Source organism: Fundulus heteroclitus, chromosome 19 (assembly GCF_011125445.2).
Source record: "Fundulus heteroclitus isolate FHET01 chromosome 19, MU-UCD_Fhet_4.1, whole genome shotgun sequence".
In the NCBI taxonomy this organism is placed as follows: domain Eukaryota; kingdom Metazoa; phylum Chordata; class Actinopteri; order Cyprinodontiformes; family Fundulidae; genus Fundulus; species Fundulus heteroclitus.
The window spans coordinates 7,375,138-7,396,646 of NC_046379.1; the positions used below are offsets into that span (position 1 = coordinate 7,375,138).

General features: G+C 39.6%; 1 protein-coding gene across 1 annotated transcript in view; it reads right to left on the bottom strand.

Moving 5' to 3' along the window:
* itpk1b (inositol-tetrakisphosphate 1-kinase b) overlaps nt 1–21,509 on the bottom strand; it is a 49,549-nt gene that overhangs the window by 3,163 nt on the left and 24,877 nt on the right. The window contains exons 5-10 of the mRNA XM_036150485.1: nt 16,959–17,076; nt 4,064–4,162; nt 3,922–3,962; nt 3,569–3,734; nt 824–891; nt 545–707 (exon numbers count right to left, since the gene is read on the bottom strand). Coding sequence (XP_036006378.1) covers nt 545–707; nt 824–891; nt 3,569–3,734; nt 3,922–3,962; nt 4,064–4,162; nt 16,959–17,076 — 655 coding nt within the window. The remainder of the gene's footprint in view (nt 1–544; nt 708–823; nt 892–3,568; nt 3,735–3,921; nt 3,963–4,063; nt 4,163–16,958; nt 17,077–21,509) is intronic.

Sequence of the window (21,509 nt, forward strand, 5' to 3'; positions counted from 1 at the left end):
TATAGCCTTCCCTCCTTGTGTCCTTCCTTCATTTCCTATCACCTTCCTTCATTGTGTCCTTCCTTTTTCCCCTATATTCATCCTTCCTTAATTTCCTATAGCTTCCTTCCTCGCGTCCTTCCTTCATTTCCTATATCCATCCATCCATCCTTCCTTCATTTCTTATAGCCTTCCTTCCTCGTGTCCTTCCTTCTTTTCCTATATCCGTCCTTCCTTCATTTGTAATTTAAATAACCCGTGTTTTATCTACCATACAGTAAAAAAAACAGCTCGGTTATAATAAGTGAAACCAAACCCAGCCTAAAGTCTGAGGCTGGTTTGGTTCGGATCAACACTGCAGCTCTGTGTCGTCTCCACGAGGAGAATTTGATCTGAAGCAGCGCCGGATTACAGGCGTGACAGGAGGCAATCATTTCTAAACGCACGCAGGCGGAGAAAGGCTGTCATGCAGCAGCGAGCCTCAAACTAAACAACGTTTCTGCTCCTGAGCCAAGAGCCAAACAGAGATGATTCAAACGGACAGATCCCGCATCGCCGCGCGTACCGGGGAAGGCGTTGATGTCGATGACCGCGTGTTGGCCCGTCTGGTTGTTGATGATGACGTCGATGCCGAACAGCGACACGCCCAGAGCCTGCCGCAGTGACCTGGACAACTCCCTGATGACGTCGTCGCAGGGCGGGTGGGACACGCCCTCCACGTTCTCCCTCTGCGGTCAACACGAAAAAGGCGTTGGACAACAACGGCAGCAGCTGCGGCGTTCACGAACCTCACAAGTATAAACGATACCGGGTGCATTACACAACGATGGCGTCTTAAACCCACCGAGGTCAGGTCTGAGGAGGACTCCGGCTTGGAGACGTTGTGGCTGTTGAAGAAGATGGCTTTCCTTTCTGGAAGTGGAAGAAGAAACAAAACCCAGTGAAGTTTCACGCCGTGGACTGTAGGTGGCAGCAGAGGTCAGCCTCCACTGAGCAAAAACTAAGGCAGAAACCACTGAGCTATATTATACACTGGAGTGCTAATCACCGTCTGTTAGAACGAGTCGCTTTGAAGCCACCAGCCGCCATATTGGTACTCCCTATTTCCCCCGAGTAACTAGGGAATATGTGCGCTACAGCATCGAATAACGAGGATTTTCTCATGTTCAGGGGGGGCTTAAGACTTTAAAAATGTCAAATGCCATATAGTATTATGTTATGTTCTAAAACTATCAAGTACTGAGAAAGTCATGTGCTGAAATATTTAGCATTTTATTTATTTAAATATATATATATAACATTTATAAATATATAAATAACAATATACAAAAACATATTTACATATATGTATACATATGTATACATATATTCATATACACATACTTATATATACATATATATAAATTTAATATGAATAACGTAAAATATTTCAGCACCTAATTTCCTAGTAGTTGATAGTGTTAGTACATCCACTGACTGTAGAATTACCTGTGAAACGTTTTCACACAGCCAGAAAACTGCTTGTTGTTGCAACCAAATTCTATGGGATTCTGTGAGAGTAGGGAGTAGCAAGATGGCGGCCAGTGACTTCAGTTTTTCGGCAAAATCAGCACTCCAGTGTATTATATAGCTCAGTGGCAGAAACATGTAAAGTAACCTCAAATAATACTTAATAAGCAGAGGTTTTAAAGTTAAAAGAACATGCTTTTTCTTTGATTCTCCACATCAAACAAACTTTAGGCATTGTTTTGTCAGTCATAAAAAAAAAAATTAAAAAAAAAACAGCGTTTTTATTCGGTCTCTAGACCAGGGGTGTCAAACTCCGGTCCTGGAGGTCCAGCATCCTGCAGCTTTCATATGAATCCCTGCTTCAATGCATCAGAGTCAAATAATCAGGTCACTAGCAGGACTAATTCAGCCTCTTGATTTCAGGTATGTTGGACCTGGGACATCTAAAAGTGGCAGGAAACTGTAGCTTTTTAAAATTGTTTTTTGTTTTAATGCATAAAAGCTGTCATTCTGGTTGGTTGATTTATAACATAACACTGGTTTTTAAGAACTAGATTGTTTTTTATCTATCTAATATTAACTAGCTATGAACCTAATATGGCACAAATTATATATCAATCCATTAATTTTAAAAGGTAAACTTCAGTTACATTAAGTTTTGTACTTTTTTTTAGGAGTTTATTAATCGGTATTAATCACACTACTGACCGCAGATACAGACCAAACAGCAGGGGGAGCTGTTGTCACATTTCTGGACAAAAACAGGCAAGGCAGACGTGCGAGAAGCACTGTTCTAGACCAACAATGAAATTTAAGGTAAACTTTGGTGCGTAAAGCACTAAAACAGTTATTTTGGCAGCTTATGAACTGCTTTAACATGGAGAAGAAGCATTTAGTTCCTATGCTCCATTTATCTGGAACAAATTTCCAGAAAATTTAACGTTCCTTTAAATCAAGATTAAAAACACATTTGTTTAGTTTTGCTTTCGACTGTTCTAGTTAAACTGTTTTACTGAAACATCATTAGTTCAACTGTTTTTAATATTTGCTTTTGGTTTCTATTTTACCATGTTCTATTTTGCTTCTACATTTATTCCAACTTGCTTTTATTCTGTTCTTTTTTCCCCATATTTTAATCATGTAAACACTTTCTATTGTCTTTGTACTGACATGTGCTGTACAAATAAATCTGTTTTGCCTTTAAATAATCTGTATTTGGTCAAGGAAAAGCTCACTTATTTTACAAGTTTAAAAGTGATGGATTTTGAAATGGCGCTGATCCAAGTTCGTAATTTTTGTAACATAAATTGTGCAGGAACTGCGCCGAAAGACTCGATCTGCGCTTTAAGTCGGGAAAGCTGCGTCTACAGATCACTGAGGGAGACCTTTAGCTTGCTTCTCTTTTAACGCATTCCCTCTTAACTTTCTTTGCATAAACTGCAGCAGGGTCTGCAGCTGATCTGATACAGATTAGATCAGATACAGAAAGTTGTTAAATTTCCCAGACATTATAGGGTTGATTTATTCTAATTTCTTGGTTATTACCAGCAACAACAAAAGGATCTGAGTCACTCTCTTTAAAAACACTTGCTATATTTAGTTGGGGTTGCACCCAAGTCTTCTTAGGAGTTAAGTTAGCTGCACGTTTGTGGCTTTATTTACAAAAAAAAATCTGGTTATTAAAAGACAAACACTTTGTATTGTCCTTCCACGGTACACTTTTAGAGTATTTTAGATTAAAAAGTTCTAATCAGTGTCTGTCTGCATCCACAGCGTGCGCCTGTGAGGTGCTGCAGGTCGCAGCCGCCAGGCCCAGACCCTGTGAGGATGCACCTCCGTGGCTCACCTGTCTGACGCGGGCCAAATTTCCCTGCTGAGAGTAACTGTTGGTATGCACCGATAAACAAAGCAGCTCACTACACAGCAGGCGAAATCGCTTTGCATGAAGGGCCTCTACCGCGCCACATGCAAATACCGGACCGGTGCGTCCAGGGGACGGCGCGGTGCCGGTGAAACTCCGAACACGCCGGCGAGGGAAAAGCCGCGTTTTCTCTGAGCAGGACTGAAATCTGCTGCTCACCTGCAGGCCCAGAAGGGAAGTTCTTCAGGGAGGGCCTCTCCACCACGGAGTAGGACTCTCCCACCACAAACACCTTGTACAGCACCGCGTTGTGGTTGATGAAGCTCTGGATCACACACGGCGGCTTCACGTCCTTCAGGTCCTCCTCGCTGAAGACGATGGCCATCTGTGGACGGAGGCGGCCGAGTTAAACCTTAACTCACATCCGCACGGTTAGAGATCTGGGACAGTGAATGAACGTTTGTGGTGCTGCTTTCATTTGTCCGGCTCTGGTGTTTGAACAGAGTTAATGGCCAATCCCGTGTGATGGGACGGTAAACTGTGTGCGGCTTCTGGGCCCGAAAGCTTCTCACCTCATGGGAGTTGGTGCCATGGGCCACACGGGTTTTGCAAACTGTGGAGAAAATTCGGCGCGTGAGAACTCGAGCGGACCTCTAGATTAAAAAACCTGATGGCTCCGTGTGGAGAGAAAGAGAGAGAGAGAGAGAGACTCACTGAAGGGGAATGTGAGACCCTGCAGCTTGATCTGCTCCAGCACGTCCGGGTTGCACTCCGTGTTGAGGACCATGAATGGAGGAGAGCAAATCCTCTCGTCTAATAAAAAAAAAAAAAAGAGGTGGAGAAGAAGACGGTGTTAAAAACATATGCCCCGTTTGTACAGCTTTTAGACAGCAGAGGAGCAACGCAGATCAGAACTAGGGCTGAACGATTTTGGAAAATAATCTAATTGCGATTTTTTTTCTTAATATTGCGATTTAATGTGATTTTTTCCCCAGTTTAATTTATCATGTCTGTTTAAACATATACAAACAACAAATCAATTTGTTTCCTCACTGTGCAGATTAGTTGCTAAAACACCCACAGCATCTAAACTCAGAGCAGAAATGATTGCGTTCTGCCTACAATATATTTCAACCAAAATTGCAATTTTGACTTTTCTCCGCGTTAACCACAAGCAACAAAAATGGCCTCTAAATAAAGATGTTTGTAAACAAGGACTATTTAAAACAAGAACTTTTAATGTTTCTATTAATCAGAATATTATTCAAGAGAACGGTTTTTAGTTGATTTGGACATCAATCCTTGTTGAACATAAAGTGCAACCAACAAGCAAGTCTATGTATTAAACTGATTGACCTGTACGTAATGCTATGTATGATTATATAAACTCTAAAACAAGTAATAAAATTAGATTATCTCCCTGCTGCAACTGTCTTCCCTTCCATGTGGAGCAAACCCACTTTAAACATTTTACCAACACCTAAAGGATCTGTCTAATTCCCTAATTGTTACATAGCCAAAAATTGCAGACCTCTGCCATTTGGAAATTGCATTTTTTTAAATCGCGATTATATTGAAAATGCGATTAATTGTTCAGCCCTAATCAGAACCAGCCCATTTTTCCCCTCGGTGGCTCACAGATCGCCAAATCAAGAACTTTTTGTCCTTAACATTAATCCCAAAACCACCATTTTTTTTTCAGTTCACACATTAAATGCATCAAACCACAGGATATATTTTGAAGCATCTTATTTAAAAAGGTATATAACCACGGTATATGCTTATAAAAAAGACCAAAACCCATTTGATCATGATAAAATAATGTTATACACACCAAGCCTCCATCCTGACAGTGTTTTGATGGTCCTTTTTGAGGCGAATAATAATTTGCTCATGGGCGCAATTAACAAATATGAACAAATGTGGCGCCATCTACTGGCAGTATCGCAGAACTGTCATAATGCCGGTTTGCTTGATTAATAAAACAGTATTAAATAATGCCGGACCGAGCCTGATCCTCTGCAATGCCTCGCAGTAAAGCGGACCAACCATTATTAATTGAATATACAGATCTACAGCAACTTTAAGAGCCTCATATCAGAACATTTAGTCACATCAATCAACTCTACAATCACATCTGAGCCTTGGCAGGTTAAGCGTCCGCTTCAGTGAACTCCAACGTTCAGACTGCATTCCCAGCAACATTCCAGGCTTTTCCCTCTTAGAATCATTTTATTTGTGCTTTTTTTCCACTAGATCTTGGACCTTTCTTCGTTGTTTTGCAGGGAGATGCAGCCGTTAGCCGCTTCCTTTTTTATCCCCTGCTGTGCATGCGCAGTACGTACTTCCATTAAAGTCGTGTTTAAAAATAAACACAAAGGACTTCATTTAATAACAAACTGAGCAAAAACAAAGCAGAAAACAGCAAAACAACAACTAATAACACCAGCAGGACGTGATAATCTTTCATAAAAACTTTGTATGCAGCTAGAATGAGCTACTGACGTATAAATAAATAAAGTCAAATAACGTGGCTATGCACCTTTAAGTGTTTTGACATTAACCTCTCCAGGAAATTAGTCTTCCTACCCAGCATTTCACTGCTCTCAACAGGGGTTTGAAAAGGGTTTTCAGTATGACTCTAGATCGAGCTGAAATAATCTTTTATCCTACAGACAATGTTCCAAAGTAGGGATGCAGCGATATGAAATTTTGGGCCAGTATCGATATCTGATATTGATATTGCCGTTTTGTACAATTTTGTACCGACTGAAAACTGCTAACTGAGTTTTAGTCGACTTAAACGCAGCTTTTCATAAGTCTTTTTTCCGATGCTGTGAAAAACAACCACACTGCTCACATTGCATCTCTGCTTCGGTTAAATATCCCACAATCCTGGCTGTGGTGCATCACTGTCACATGACCAACCCCGTCCCCTTCCCCTCCTGAAACTAAGGCACAAAGGAGAAAGAACTAGATGGAAATAAACATTGGTTGTTAATATCGGCCCAGTTTCACTTATTGGACACAGATATGTAAAATAAAAGATAAACAGTGGCAGATACCAACGTTTATGCCAATATATCATGCATCCCTATTACTAAGATTATCAAAACTTGCCAGGTTTATGAACCTAACTGATGGCACCCTTATTGGTTAAATAGAAGTTAGTATAAACAACCAGTAGCATAAAATAGAGCCCATTAAAGGCAATGATCCAACTCTGCTTATCTAGTCTAAAGTTACCGTTTAATTCAACTATTTAATATATTTATTTCACTAATTTCCCTTTAAATGTCAGTTCTATGTTTGTTATTTTTAGTCATTCATTAACAGACTAAATTGGTATTATTTCTAACACGATAAATCTTGGTGCTAACCAGCTGCACATTCAACATGTACATTTAAGCGTAATTTGGCTGCAAGGCTCCGAGTAAACACACAAGACAAAAGAGAAACATTATAAATGTACCAGAGGGACCAGTTTTGTATGTTTGGGATGAAGCATTTTTGGAATCTGATTTGAAGCTGCTGAAACCTTTTAGCTCCAACAACCATTCACTGGAATCTTGTCGGACCTGTGTTGACCGAAGGCATTACGGTCAGAGGAAAACGTCGCTAACGATGGTGAAACGTTGTCAGTGGGGAAAGTACAAATGTTTAGAGGGTGTTAATATTCCTTAGCGATTAAGGAAAGATGAATGATGACAAATAAAATTTAGCGAAACTGAAATGAACGAGTTCGAGAAAAATCAGAAGGCGGCGAATAGATCTGTAACGCTTTCATTTTCAAAGTAAATGCCACACACTTATATAAACTTATATGAACTGAAATCAGACAGAAAATTGGCCAGAAAAATATATGATCGGTGCATTATAGTTGCACATTTTCACCAGATTCTCATGTTCAAGTCATTCATATGTTGGTAAAAACGATGACCCAAAGGAAAACTGCAGTATAAACAGAGTAAAAACATGTAGCTTGAGTTCCTCTGCCTTTTGTGTGTGTGTGTGTGTGTTTTCTATCCCTTTTTTCAGAGCAGATAAATTAGGTAATGATTTGCTCAGTCCGGTCTGTTGCCTCAGCTGTAGACAGTTTAACACCTGACTCATATGACAGGCAGATGACAGCTCTGCAAATCAAACAAAACATCTAAGCTTATTCTCCTCCTCCTCCCCCACAAGCATCACAGTCATGCTTAAAGTCGGCAGCGCCACCTGCATCTCTATTTTGCAATGTTTTCACCGTCAAACATGCTAACCCGGAGTGCGTCGATACGTGCTCCTCCTTACGGGTCGTGGTAACGTGACTCCACGAGCAGCGCCCTGCCAATGTTGTGCAACGGGGGGGAACTTCACGCCTGAGCAGCAGTCATGAAGAAGAAGTCATCTGGTCAATCAGTCATCCATTATGAGTTTCCCAACAGCTAACAGAGCCTTAAGAGGCCACGACGTCATCAGGACCAAAACGCTCGGCCACGTTGTCTCTAATAAAAGAAAAGCCGTCATGCTTTGCATCACTTCCTGCAGCACAGAGTTCCTGACGGGAATTAACAGCATCCTGTAGGCTTCGTCATGCATATATGTCATCTGCTCCTTGCGTGTGGCTCCAATAATGTAAATATAGGATGAAACCAGACACTTGCCCGTCCGGGTCATTATTTATCTGACAAAAACAAAAGCAAACAGCAGAAGCTGCGACAGAGTAAGTGCGTTTCTTAATAAATAAACAAATGGACGATTATAATGAAGAAATGTCTAAAATTACACAATTTTTAGGGTCAAAGTCATGCGTAAAATGCAGCAGGAAGCAGTGCGAAAGTAAATACACCCACGGATCAACAGCGTTACAGTGATGTTGCTGCCCCTAGCAGTCCTAGATGGAACTGCAGTTCAGAGATGCTCACCCCCGAATGAGGAAAATTTACTCAGCAAATTTACTCGATTTTGCTTTACAGTCAGCAAACAGATAGTTTCGCTCATTCTGAAACCTGCTTAGAACCAGGATTCGGTTTGGACGGGCCACTGCAGGCAACGAGTGAGTGGGGCCGTTAGAAAGCGCTGCTGATTAGCTGATGACAAACACACAATGGCAACATGGCGGTCTTTGTGAGCCAGGGGCCTCGTTCTACCCTCGGCACCTCGAGCCGCTGGGCTCTAACTGTGCCAAGGTCAGCACACTGCAAAAATAGAACTCAAAATAACAAATTATTTCTTGAAAATAAGTAATTTTTCCTTGATTTGTGCAGGTAAATAAGATTATTTGCCAATAGAATAAGAGTTTTTCACTTAAAATAGGCACAATTAATCTCCATCATATTATTTCAAGTGAAATATATCTAATTATCTTATTTTAGTGGTAAAAATACTTATTGCATTGACAAATAATCTTATTTACCTGCTCAAATCAAGGACAAATACATACATTTCAAGAAAATTTTACTTATTTTTAGTTCTCTTTTTGCAGTGCAGAACCTCGCTGAGCTGAGGGGTAAACTGAGGGAGAAGCTGCTGCAGGAGTGCGTAAGGAACTACAGCGGCATTTAAAAATCACACGTGTGCTAAAAGCAAGCCAAACAGCGCCGTGTAAGGGTTTAAAACAATTTGGGGCTCATTTTATTTATTTCACCGGGACAAAAAGTAGTCGCTTGATGTTTTACAGAAAACAACCTGTTGCTGCAACGTCAACATTACATCAGCGCATTCCGGCGGCCGCTGGTTATAAAAAAAAAACAAAAGCCACGTCAAACAAAGCCGTCAGACGACAGAGACCTTGTCAAACAGAACGCGCTTCAGGTCCAGAAGCCGAGGATTGATGGTAAAGAAAGCAGGGGACGACGGATGGGAGCGGGAATGCTGGGCTTGCAGGAGGATCAATCTGTGGTTCTGTCTAAACACTGCACGCCTGGAGCAGACCCGTTGGAGCCAAGGACGGCGTTTATGGGAATAAACCGAGCTAAACTCTGGGATGCAGTCACCTAAAGTCTGTCAAAACACCAAAAAGGTACGCTCGTCCTCTCAATTTGCTTCGCTTTCACACTCATGCTCACAAAACCCCCACCGCCAGAAACGTTCAAACATCCGACCCCACTCAGAATTACGCATGATTCAACTTGGAAAACCTTTCCCCCCTGAATACTAAAGTAATATTCACTGATCATACAATAAGAAACAGGAAGCACAGCTATCCATTAGCCTGAGGGTCTACAGCTCCACATGCAACAGTGATGACCTGACTGACGCGACGCCAACGGTAAACTCGCTCCGACCATGTGGAAGAGGACTTCAGGCCGCTCTGACCTCCGACAGCAACGATTATGTAACGGCTGCGATGCTCACAGTGTTGCAGATTTATTTTTCCCTTATCTAACAACATTAAAGACAAAAAAAGACAGGAGCAAAACTGTTCAAACAAGCTGTAAATTATGTCAGTGTGGTTATTTAAAGGCCCCCCCACTGCAAAAATAGAGCTAAAAATAAGAAAATTTTTCTTGAAATTTAAGTGTTTTTCCTTGATTTGAGCAGGTAAATAAGATTCATTGCCAATGGAATAAGTATTTCTACCCCTAAAATAAGATAATTAGATATGCTGCACTTGAAATAAGGTGATGGAGATGAATTGTTCCTATTTTAAGTGCAAAAATCTTATTCCATTGGCAATTAGTCCTATTTACCTGCTCAAATTAAGGAAAAATACTTAACTTTCAAGAAAAATGTTCTTATTTTTAGCTCTGACGATGAATAAATCGTAGATGGTAGATAAATCAACTAAAATCTTGATAATTTATATTAATAGCAGACTTATACCCACCGTAAAACATACATTAGTAACTTAAAATAGTTACAGCAGACTGACGTAGATATTTGAATGCCGCCATCAAGCAATAAATTTAATCATTAAGCGTTAGGGCTGGGCAATACATCGAAATTTGAAAAATAAAGATTTTTTTTAAAAAGAGATATGAGACTATATCACTTATATCGAGATGGTCTATGTTGCATTAGAATTACACTTTTATGTGTTCCAGTAGGTTATTTTATCAGCCGTTTCTCACATTTGTCTCCAGCTGCTTGTACCAGAGACTTTCTCTATAAAGATTTCAGATTCAGAGATGCCTTTTTATAAATACTTTACGAAAACAAAAACATATCGAGATAAATATCGTATATCAGCATTCAGCCTAAAAATATCGAGGTAATATCTTTATGTAATATCGGCCCGACCTTTTAAGCCTTAGGGCTGGACAATGATTTATACCAATAGATATCGATCGATAGATGTAAATCGATGATATAAAAAGTTAAATAGAATAACAGTTTTCCTTCCTTGTGTATTTTAGCCATGTAGATTAATATTACAGTCATTACATCCTCCCAGCCAATCACAGACGCAGACCCAGTCAACAAGATTCAAAGAGTTCAGAGAGCACGCGTTCTTTTTCCTTTTTTAAAAACTGACCGTTTTGGTAAAAAAGTTAATAAAGGGTTGAGTTTGAATTCAGTGTTTGTGAGTTCTGTATCTAAAAATAAGTCAGTAAGCAACAGCATGAAATGTCCAGGGCAGCACTTAAAATATATGTTTTGACATGTTGATAATTGATATCGATCAATATGATTTCTAATTAATCGATAAGCTCGTTTCTATATTGTCCAGCTCTACACTGCAAAAAGGGAACTAAAAGTAAGTGAAATTTTCTTGAAATCATTGTATTTTTCCTTGATTAGAGCAAGTAAATAAGACTATTTGCCAACGGATTAAGATTTTTGCACTTAAAATAGGAACAATTCATCTCCATCGTCTTATTTCAAGTGCAGGATATCTAATTATCTTATTTTCGAGATGAATTGTTCCTATTTTAAGTGCAAAAATCTCATTCCATTGGCAAATAGTCTTATTTAGCTCCTCAAATCAAGGAAAATTATACTCATTTCAAGACATTTTTACTTTCTTTTAGTTCCCTTTTTGCAGTGTATTAAGCACACAATGTTCATGAACCAAAACTGAGTGACCTTTGTCCGGTTGAACACGCCGTAGTTCCCCTCAAACATTGTTGTGTCCAGTTTTTCATGCGATCTGCCGTTTATCATTCCTTTATATTTTTATAAGGTTTTGGGAAAGGAACAATCACCCTCTAAGCGTTTGGGATAACACGCATCTGAATTGTACTTTCCCCATTGACACGTTTAACCATTTTTATTGATGTTTTTTAACGAAATCTCTCTGACCGCAATGCGTTCATAGTGTAAAATCTGGCGGCCGGGACGGCAGTATTGTCGGAGGGAAAGTGTGTCTGGCTCCGGCGGCTAAGGGACGTTTGACTTTATCGGTCAATAACTGAAGCCACGTCAATTCCTGATCTGTGTGTCAACGTCACTGTTTACGGTTTAAATGACGTGGAGGAGAGAAGCCGACAATAGCTACGTTTACATGGACAAAAGTAATCGGAATAAATGGCCGACCGGAATAAAAATGCGTTGTATAAACAAGCCAATCGGAATATTGTGATCGGATTAAACTGAACCGGAATGAAATTGTAATCTGAATGAGAGGGGTGGTTTATGCTGATTAATAATCCGATCAACGTGCGTATAAACGCTCGTCAGGATCAAGTTATTCCGAATGTAGCAAACTGACGATGTTGAGTGGCGGAAAAACGTCGGGAAGTAAAACTCGGGGCTCCCGATACAACCTTTCTGTTCGAAACATTAAAAGAGTTAAAAACTTCTATTTATTCAGTAACTTTTAAACCGTAATTAGAACCTGATTCAAATCTAGCCTGCGCGCCCGGAAGACAAATTAACTCGTATAATAACGCTTTGTTTAATTTTTTTTTGTTGTTGTTTGGCAAAGACGGAAATACGTCTTCTTCTGTGGTTTTTATTTAGGAGAATTTGGCAACTGCGCATGTCAGAGTGGTTCTATTCTGAATAAAGCCGCATAGAAACGCACTTTATGATCGATGATTATGTGAATAAATATATAATAATTTGTAATACAATTCAATCCGATTGTGAAATTTTGTGTACTACTGAGGACTTAAGGAACCACAGACTCGTTTGACTTCTGCAGGATCCGTTTGGTCCTTTCAGTCCTGGGCCTCCCACGGTGAACCGGGTTTAAACCCAGTCTGTAGTCGTCCCCCCCTTCCCTGAATCCTGTTGGGGACAGAGAGACAAAACGATGCAGCTCGGTGCTGTTATGCAACAGCCATCATGTCTGTTTGGATTAGAAAAAAAAAAAAAAAGCTCCTCTTCTTCTATTTTAGGACAGCCAAGAAATGTCCGCCACGCCGATCCAATGCTCTGACTCCGGCCTGCGGCGCCTCGCTCTCCAGGAATAATTTAAAGGTTTATGCTCCCTGCCTTATATGGCGGCGAGGGGATGTGATTTCCTATCGGGAATGCGGCCCTGTCGTCAGCGCCCGCAGGCTAAAACACACTTTATGGGCTGACGGGGGAAACGTCCACGACTCCAAACCCGGTTTACAAGCTCAGAGGTTCTCCTGTAAACAAGGAGAGGAATTACAGGTTCAGCTGAGGGTCCGGCATCTAATGTGGAGGCAGCGGCGAGGAAGAGAGAACCGAGATCCTGCAGATAGCTGCGTCTCCCTGATGACCTCAGACAGGAATCAACAGCTACTTTACTGTTTTAGAAATCTCCTGCTTTACGCAATTAAGACAATAAAAGGAGCAGAAGCGCCGGCGATGTTAACTCCGAACACTGCGAAGCGAAGATCTGCTTACATGGTGCAGTGGAAACCGGATAAAAAGGCCAAAAAACAATTACCACTTTCATCTGAGAAAACATGGAGGCGAACATCTCGCTGCATTTCAAGGCAAACCCCTAAAACGAGCAGTGACATCATGGAAAAACTCAAAAGGAAATCAGCAAATAAATCAGGCAGAGCAAATGTGGACCTCCACAAGTCTGGGTCACGGTTTGGTGCCGTTTCCAGAGGCAACTATAAACAGCAGGAGCAGCGCTGGGCGATATTATTATAACTATTATATTAAATCTGATTGATCAGTTTGGTATAATGGAGTTTTTAATTGGAAATTAAAGAAATTATTTTAAAAACTTGCTTTTATTTTAAGCATTTCGTCTGGGAGTTGATCTGAATTCAAAGCTGTGAAACATGCTGGGAAAACAAGATGCCATTATAAACAATGGAAAATATTACTATAACTTTGCTGCTAGTGGTATTATGCAAAAGGCTAAGAATAGGCTTCACTTCACTTGTGTAACTTCAAACTAACTTAAATAAAAAAATGAAATGAGTAAATGAAAGTGTCTCATCTGGTAAAAAAAAGAAAGTTTCCTCTTTACTAAATATGTATTCAGCATTGCATGCTGTTTTCTTCATGGAAGCCCAATGAGTGCACTGGCAAAATAAAATCCAAATTTTACAAAAATTATATCTTCATGAATTATAAGTTCGACTTAATAGATTTAAATCGATTTATCGCCCAGCTCTATGAAGTAATTGGGTACTTTGTCCCAGAGATTAAAATGTTTTGGAGCAAAATGTATTATTCAACCCTGAGAGCAACAGCCAAACCCCTCGTGAAGATGCTGTCTAAAGCTGGTAAGAGCGTGCCATTACTCCAAAGCCATAAAAAAACAGATCAGTTTACAAATTGACTCCAGAATAAAGACCTGAGCTTTTGGAGACATGTTCTGTGGGCCTGTTGAAACTGAAATGTAGCTGTTTGGCCTTAAAGACCGTCGTTGCATTTGGAGGTAAAAAGGAATAAATCCTGCAAGCCTGGGACTAACATCCCAACTAGGACGTACGGTGGTGGCAGCATCATGCTGCGGGGAATTGTTTGGCTGAAGGAGGAACTGGTGCACTGCATAAAATACATGCCATCGTGAAGTGGAAATAGTGAAGCAACATCTAAAGTTGAAGCTTGTGCTTTGTTGATGCTGACTGAGTTTTTAATGTGCTACTTTAACGCCGTTTGATGTGTGGATGTGCTGCAAATTAATTTCCTGGGCTACATAAAGCGACGGAGCAGAGGCAGCAGATGTTGAGGCCCACCGTGCACAGAGGTCACCAACTTTCTGCAGAGTCGATCGCTGCAGACCTCCAGACTCCATTTGGCCTTCAGATTAGATCCAGATCGGTGAGCAGAGAGCTTCTTGGAATGGATTTCCATCAGGGATGGGTACCGAATTCGGTACTTTTATAGGCTACTACCGAATACCGTCACTCCTACCGGGTACAGATTCACGTAACATCAAACTGTACCATGTTTTGGTACCTACACTGCAAAAACAGAGTAAACTAAACTAAAAATAAGTAAAATTCATTTTGGGCTCATTTTGTCTTTGATTTGAGCAGGTAAATAAGATTATCTGCCAATGGAAATAGTAATTTTACCCCTAAAATAAGATAATTAGATATTATGCACTTGAAATAAGTTGATGGAGATGAGTTCTTCCTATTTTAAGTGCCAAAATCTTATTCCATTGACAGATTATCTTATTTACCCACTCAAATAAAGTACAAATACACTAATTTCAAGAAAATTTTAACTTATTTTTAGTTTAGTCTGTTTTTGCAGTGTAAACGCAGTCTTCAGTTAATGGCGACTTCCCGCGTAAGTCACAATTGCTCTGGAGTTATTTTCTAAGCACAAGCTACACCAAACGGCGTCTCCTGGACAGACAGACAGCTGCTGCCTCGCCGTGAAACTCGTCTGCAGTTAGAGCAACGAGAGCAGAGAGGAGAGTCTCTCCGTTTCCTCGTCTTAAATGTGTCCCGCCCTGATTTACAAAACGGGATAAAATGCGTTTTTAATTTTTCCTTCTTTTCTGAAACTGTTGCACTAAAACAATGCCCTGAATTTTATTCACACAAAGCTTCAATCCCGTATTCACCTCGTTCTGATAAATGTTGTTTTGGTTAAAATTGGTGTTATTATTGCACTGCCTTAATTATTATTCAGGAAATGTATTAAAATTAAATAATTAATAAGGTACATATTTATTTCTCATTTAGATAATGAGAAATAAATATGTTTGAGATGAATAAAAATTTAGATTTTATTAATAAACTAACAATTATCCCAACAAAAACACACAAAAGTACCAAAAATAGGTACCGTTACACTGCAAAAAGGGAACTAAAAGTAGGTAAATTCCTCTTGAAATTAGTGTATTTTTCTTTGATTTGAGCTGGTAAATCAGACTATTTGCCAATGGAATAAGATTTTTGTACTTAAAATAGAAAACAATTCATCTCTATCATCTTATTTCAAGTGAAGTTTAGCTAATTATCTTATTTTAGGGTTAGAAATTCTCATTCCATTGGCAAATAATCTTATTTAGCTGCTCAAATCAAGGTAAAAGATACAAATTTTAAGTAGATTTTAGTTACTTTTAGTTCCCTTTTTGCAGTGTAAGAACCGAGGTACTGAGTATCGGTACAAATGTGAAAGGCAGCCATTCCTAGTTTCCATAGCTGGGTTTGAAAGGATCAATGAATGCTTTAGCTGCTGCAGGATTGGTCAAAAATCCCCGTAAACACTCCAGAACCTCGTGGACCAGCTTCCCCAGAAGAGCTGAAGCTGCAGAAGGTGGACCAACGACGTATTGGACCCCATGGATTAAGAATGGGAGCTGACTAAGCTCATATGTGAGTCAAGGCAGATGAGTGAATACTTTCAGCTCAATATATAAACCAGGGTTCCCACACCTTGGTGAACATCAAATTCAAGGACCTTTCAAGGACTTTCCAGGACCAATTTCCTCAAATTCAAGGACCACACGTGGCGGCATTTACCTACTGTGACCGCTGAATAGGTCATCATATTTTAATACAATGCAAATTCAATAAAAGACTAAACGGCATAGAAGTTGTTGGGTCAGAAGCAATGCAAGAAAGTGGACTTAATTTATAGCCTATATTGATTTTGATCATATTCATAGCCTAAATTTATATCCACAGTACATGGCTATGCCATACTACATTACATATAAGATGTGCATTAACCTACCGTTTCATGGAATTTTATGGGGGAAAAAAGTGCAGCATTGAGATGTTCAGAATTATATCAATTTGTTTCACTTACTTTCATCTTTGATTAAGCTAGTTTTTGACTTTGACTCTGAAAAGTCGCTAAATATAGCGACAAAGTCGCTGAGTTGGCAACACTGCGTGAATGTAACCTATTGGACGCACGTAGGCCTAAACCGTAGCCTACCAACTAACGAAGAAGAGCGAACGTACTTTTGCAAATTAAAAGTCTGCGGAATCAACATAATTTTAAAAGATCGTGTGGTAGTAAAATAATGACACGAGTCGTCATCCGTGTGAACTTTCAACCCCACAAAAAAATTCAAGGACTTTCAAGGACAAGGTGTTTTTTTGGCTGTTTTCAAGAACTTTCAAGGGCCTTGAATTTATTTTTTCAGATTCACAAACTTTCAAGGATTTCAAGGACCCGTGGGAACCCTGATAAACACACCCTGATGATGCAGAACAGAGAATTTCAAAGCTCCCTTCGGTTTGGTCAGACCTCTGAAAACTTTCCCTCCTTTAGGGATAAATTTATCCGTCCAACAAAACCAACTCATTCTTCAGCTGAGCAGCGGCGCTCTTACCTTTCATACACTTTTCTATCCTGTGGACGAGCTGGTAGGACTTGCAGCGGTCCAGCAGAGTCCGGATGGCGGGAAGAGGGTCCAGGATGATGGTCTCGGGATGTGCATCGATGTAGTCCTGACAAGACGGAAAGAAAAAACAAACATCTGGGCTCATTTTAAGTGTCTAAATCATTTATGTTCCAACAGAAGCTCTGTGGTGGAGCAGGTGGAGGTTCTCCTCTCATTAAAATCTAAGGTTGGGGCTGATATTCCTTATCAGAGCACAGAACCCCTTCCTCGATCACCATAAAGCAGAAGATTCAAACGACCCGCGGTTTAAAAGGCCAAAGGTTCTGAGCCGGAGCTCGTTTAACGACCCTGGCCTTTCTTTGACCAGTCTGCAGCTCGTCTCTGCTGAATACGGAGCTTTTTTGCAGATAACTTTTGGATGAGAAAATGGCAGAGAACAAAGACTCATCTGCTGCACAGCGACAGCCTGGTGACGCTGTAGCCCTTTCACGAGCCTCTGCAGGATTAAAGCAGCTACGACTGGCAGGGAGACTCTGAGGGCTTCTGTGTGTCATGAAAAACCAGCTCAACTATAATTTTCAACTTTTATTTGCAGCCCTGCAACATTTCAGGAGACCTCCCGAGTCCTTTTCTGAGGCTGCACTGCAAAAAGGGAACTAAAAGTAGGTAAAATCCTCTTGAAATTAGTGCATTTTCCATTGATTTGAGCTGGTAAATCAGACTATTTGCCAATGGAATAAGATTTTTGCACTTAAAATAAGAACAACTAATCTCCCTCATCTTATTTCAAGTGTAGGATGTCTAATTATCTAAAATACTAAACATAAAATAATAAAAAAATAAAATAAAAATACTCATTCCATTGGCAAATAGTCTGATTTAGCTGTTCAAATCAAGGTAAAATTGACTAATTTGAAGAAAATTTCACTTACTTTTAGTTCCCTTTTTGCAGTGTGAGGGGCCTCCAGCTTGTTTTTACACTGCAAAAACGAAACTAAAAGTAAGTCGAATTTTCTTAAAGGTAAGTAAAAATTTACTTGAAATTAGTGTATTTGTCCTTGATTTGAGCACGCAAATAAGATGTTTTGCCAATGGAATAAGATTTTTGCACTTAAAATAGGAACAACTCATCTCCGTCGTCTTATTTCAACTGCAGGATGTCTAATTATCTTATTTTGGGGGTAAAAATACAAATTCCATTGGCAGATAATCTTATTTACCTGCTCAAATCAAGGAAAAATACACTAAGTTCAAGAAAATGTGACTTATTTTTAGTTCCATTTTTGCAGTGTACCACGTCATAAGCAGGATGCCGTTTGCTCTTTAAAGCACAAACAAAAAAAAAAACAAAAAAACATGAGCTCGCCTGCCCTCTCCCACATCCACAGATTTGTTAAATGCCATAAAAAGTCTGCAGAGCATAGGAACTGAATCGCAGGGTGGAAAGGGCTCGGTCGCTCGGTCTGTGTCCGGCGGATGGTTCAATGTATGCCGGCGGCTCTGTGCAGGTTACGTCACTTCGTCTCTTGTCTACCAACTGCTCGGTCAGCGTGAGGTCGCCTGCTTTACATAACCGCACACACTCTTTCCCCGCTGCTGTCGTCTGCTGACGCTGCGTTCAACGCATCCGTCTGCTCAGCGGGATCTTCGCCGGCGCCCATCCACCGCCAGCCGTGCACTGCAAAAAGGGAACTAAAAGTATGTGAAATCTTCTTGTAATGAGTGTATTTTTCCTTGATTTGAACAGGTAGATAAGACTATTCACCAATGGAATAGGATTTTTGCACTTACAATAAGAACAGTTCATCTCCATCACATTATTTCAAGAGCAGGATGTCTAATTATCTTATTTTAGGGGTAAAAAAAACCTAATTCCATTGGCATACAGTCCTATTTAGCTCAGGGAAAATATACTTATTTCAAGAAATGCTTATTTTAGTTCTGTTTTTGCAGTGTGCAGCTCCGCTCCTACACACTGCAAAAACAGAACTAAACATAAGTAAATTTTTCTTGATATTGGTGTATTTGTCCTTGATTTCAGCAGGTAAATAATATTATCTGCCAATGGAAAGAGTAATTTTAACCATAAAATAAGATATTTAGATATACTGCACTTGAAATAGGTTGGTGGAGATGTGCAAAGTGCAAAAATCTTATTCCATTGGCAGATTTATCTTATTTACCTACTCAAATAAAGTACTAATACATTAATTTCAAGAAAATTTTAACTTATTTTAGTTCTGCTTTTGCAGTGCACAGCTTTAGGTAGACTTAAGCACGTGCAAAAAATAATATATACACTGCAAAAATGGATCTAAAAATAAGTAAAATGTTCTTAAAGTTAGTGTATTTGTCCTTGATTTGAGCAGGTAAATAAGATTATCTGCCAGTGGAATGAGTATTTTAACCCCTAAAATAAGATAATCAGACATCCTGCACTTGAAATAAGATGATGGAGATGAGTTGTTCCTATTTTAGGTGCAAAAATCTCATTCCATTGGCAAATCATCCTTTTTACCTGCTCAAATCAAGGACAAATACACTAACTTTAAGAACATTTTACTTATTTTTAGATCCATTTTTGCAGTGTATATATATATATATATATATATATATATATGCCTAGAACAGTGAAAGTACTGTGGGATTTACAGGCTGCCCCGATCAAAGCCAGCTAAGTTGAACTCATCAGAGTAATGAGAAATATGATAAGACCCGTCACTCGCAGACCTCCGTATCTCAGAGGAACGGAGAGGAGAGGGGGAGGCGAGAGACAAAAGGCTCTTCAGCAGGTGCTGCAGCCAGACGTGTGTCAGCGTGGGCGTAGGGGAGGCCTTGCAAACGCTGCTCACTCCTGGACTAGATCAAATGCCTTCAAGTCCAAAAAAAAAAAAACATGAAATATACATGCAACACATATTTCAGTATTTACATCAACCGGCCTGGATTTATGGCGGCTTTACGTCGGGCTGTAAATCCACCAGAACGGCGTGTTTATGTCGGCGGGGATCGGCTCTGGCTTTATTCTTTAGCGGGTTAACGTGCCGAGACGCTTCGTTTGAGCTGAGGGGGCTGCTTCAGCTTCCTCCGAGATTCATTACGATAACAGCTACGTGATAACGAGGAAGGAGCCAGGCGCTTATAATTCACACAGATCTATAGAGACGAGACGAAGCCCACGAGCCCAACTCTGCTCGCAGGTAAAGAACCGTTAACGGGACGTGCTCTGATCAGGCAAAACATTACGACCAGGCAGCCTAATGATTAGATTAGCTTCAACTTTATTGTCATTACACAGGTACAGGTACAAGGCAACGAAATGCAGTTTAGGTCTAACCAGAAGTGCATTAGCAGCAAGTGCAGAATGAACAATGGTTCCATAAGTACAGGACATGGGTTATTACTGAATAAATATAGAGATGAATACTATTACACTGCAAAAAGGGAACTAACAGTAAGTACAATTTTCTTGAAATTTGTGTATTTTTCCTTGATTTGAACAGCAAAATAAGACTATTTGCCAATGGGATGAGTATTTTTACCCCTAAAATAAGATTATTAGCTGTTCTGCACTTGATATAAGATGATGAAGATGAATTGTTCCTACTTTAAGTGCAACAATCTTATTCCATTGGCAAATAGTCTTATTTACCTGCTCAAATCAAGGAAAAATACAAACATTTCAAGAAAATTTTACTTACTTTGAGTTCCCTTTTTGCAGTGTATAGACAGAATTTTACTGATAGATTTGTCCTATGAGTATAATATATATATATAACTAGTATTGCGAATTAAATTTACAGCTGGATATGTACCGAATATAATATACAGATGGATATTACTATGAATAGAGTTTTACAGATATGTACAATAGCATAATATACAGATGATTGTTATTATAACAGAGTTTACATGTACTATGAATATATGGCTATTACTATAATGTGCACTCTGATGGCTTTCTGTCAGCCTTTAACTCGCTCTGGGCATCTACACTGCAAAAAGGGAAGTAAATGCAAGTCAAATTTTCTTGAAATTAATGTATTTTTCCTTGATTTAAGCAGGTAAATTAAACAATCTGCCAATGGAATAAGATTTTTGCACTTAAAATAGGAGCATTTCCTCTGTATCATCTTATTTCAAGTGCAAGATATCTAATTATCTTATTTTAGGGGTAAAAATACTCACTCCATTGGCAAATAGTCTGATTTACCTGCTTAAATCAAGGAAAAATACATTGATTTCAAGAAAATTTTACTTACTTTTAGTTCCCTTTTTTGTAGTGTACAATCTCTTCCTGCACCGGCATTGGACAGATACCCTCCACTACAGCAAACTGCCTACAAGAGCTGCAGTTCAGGAGATGTTCTGATCCAATCACCATCTGGCCCTTGATATCAAACTCACACTGCAAAAACAGAACTAGAAATAAGTAAAATGTTCTTAAAATTAGTATATTTGTCCTTGATTTGAGCAGGTAAATAAGACTATTTGCCAATGGAATACGATTTTTGCACTTAAAATAGGAAAAATTCATCT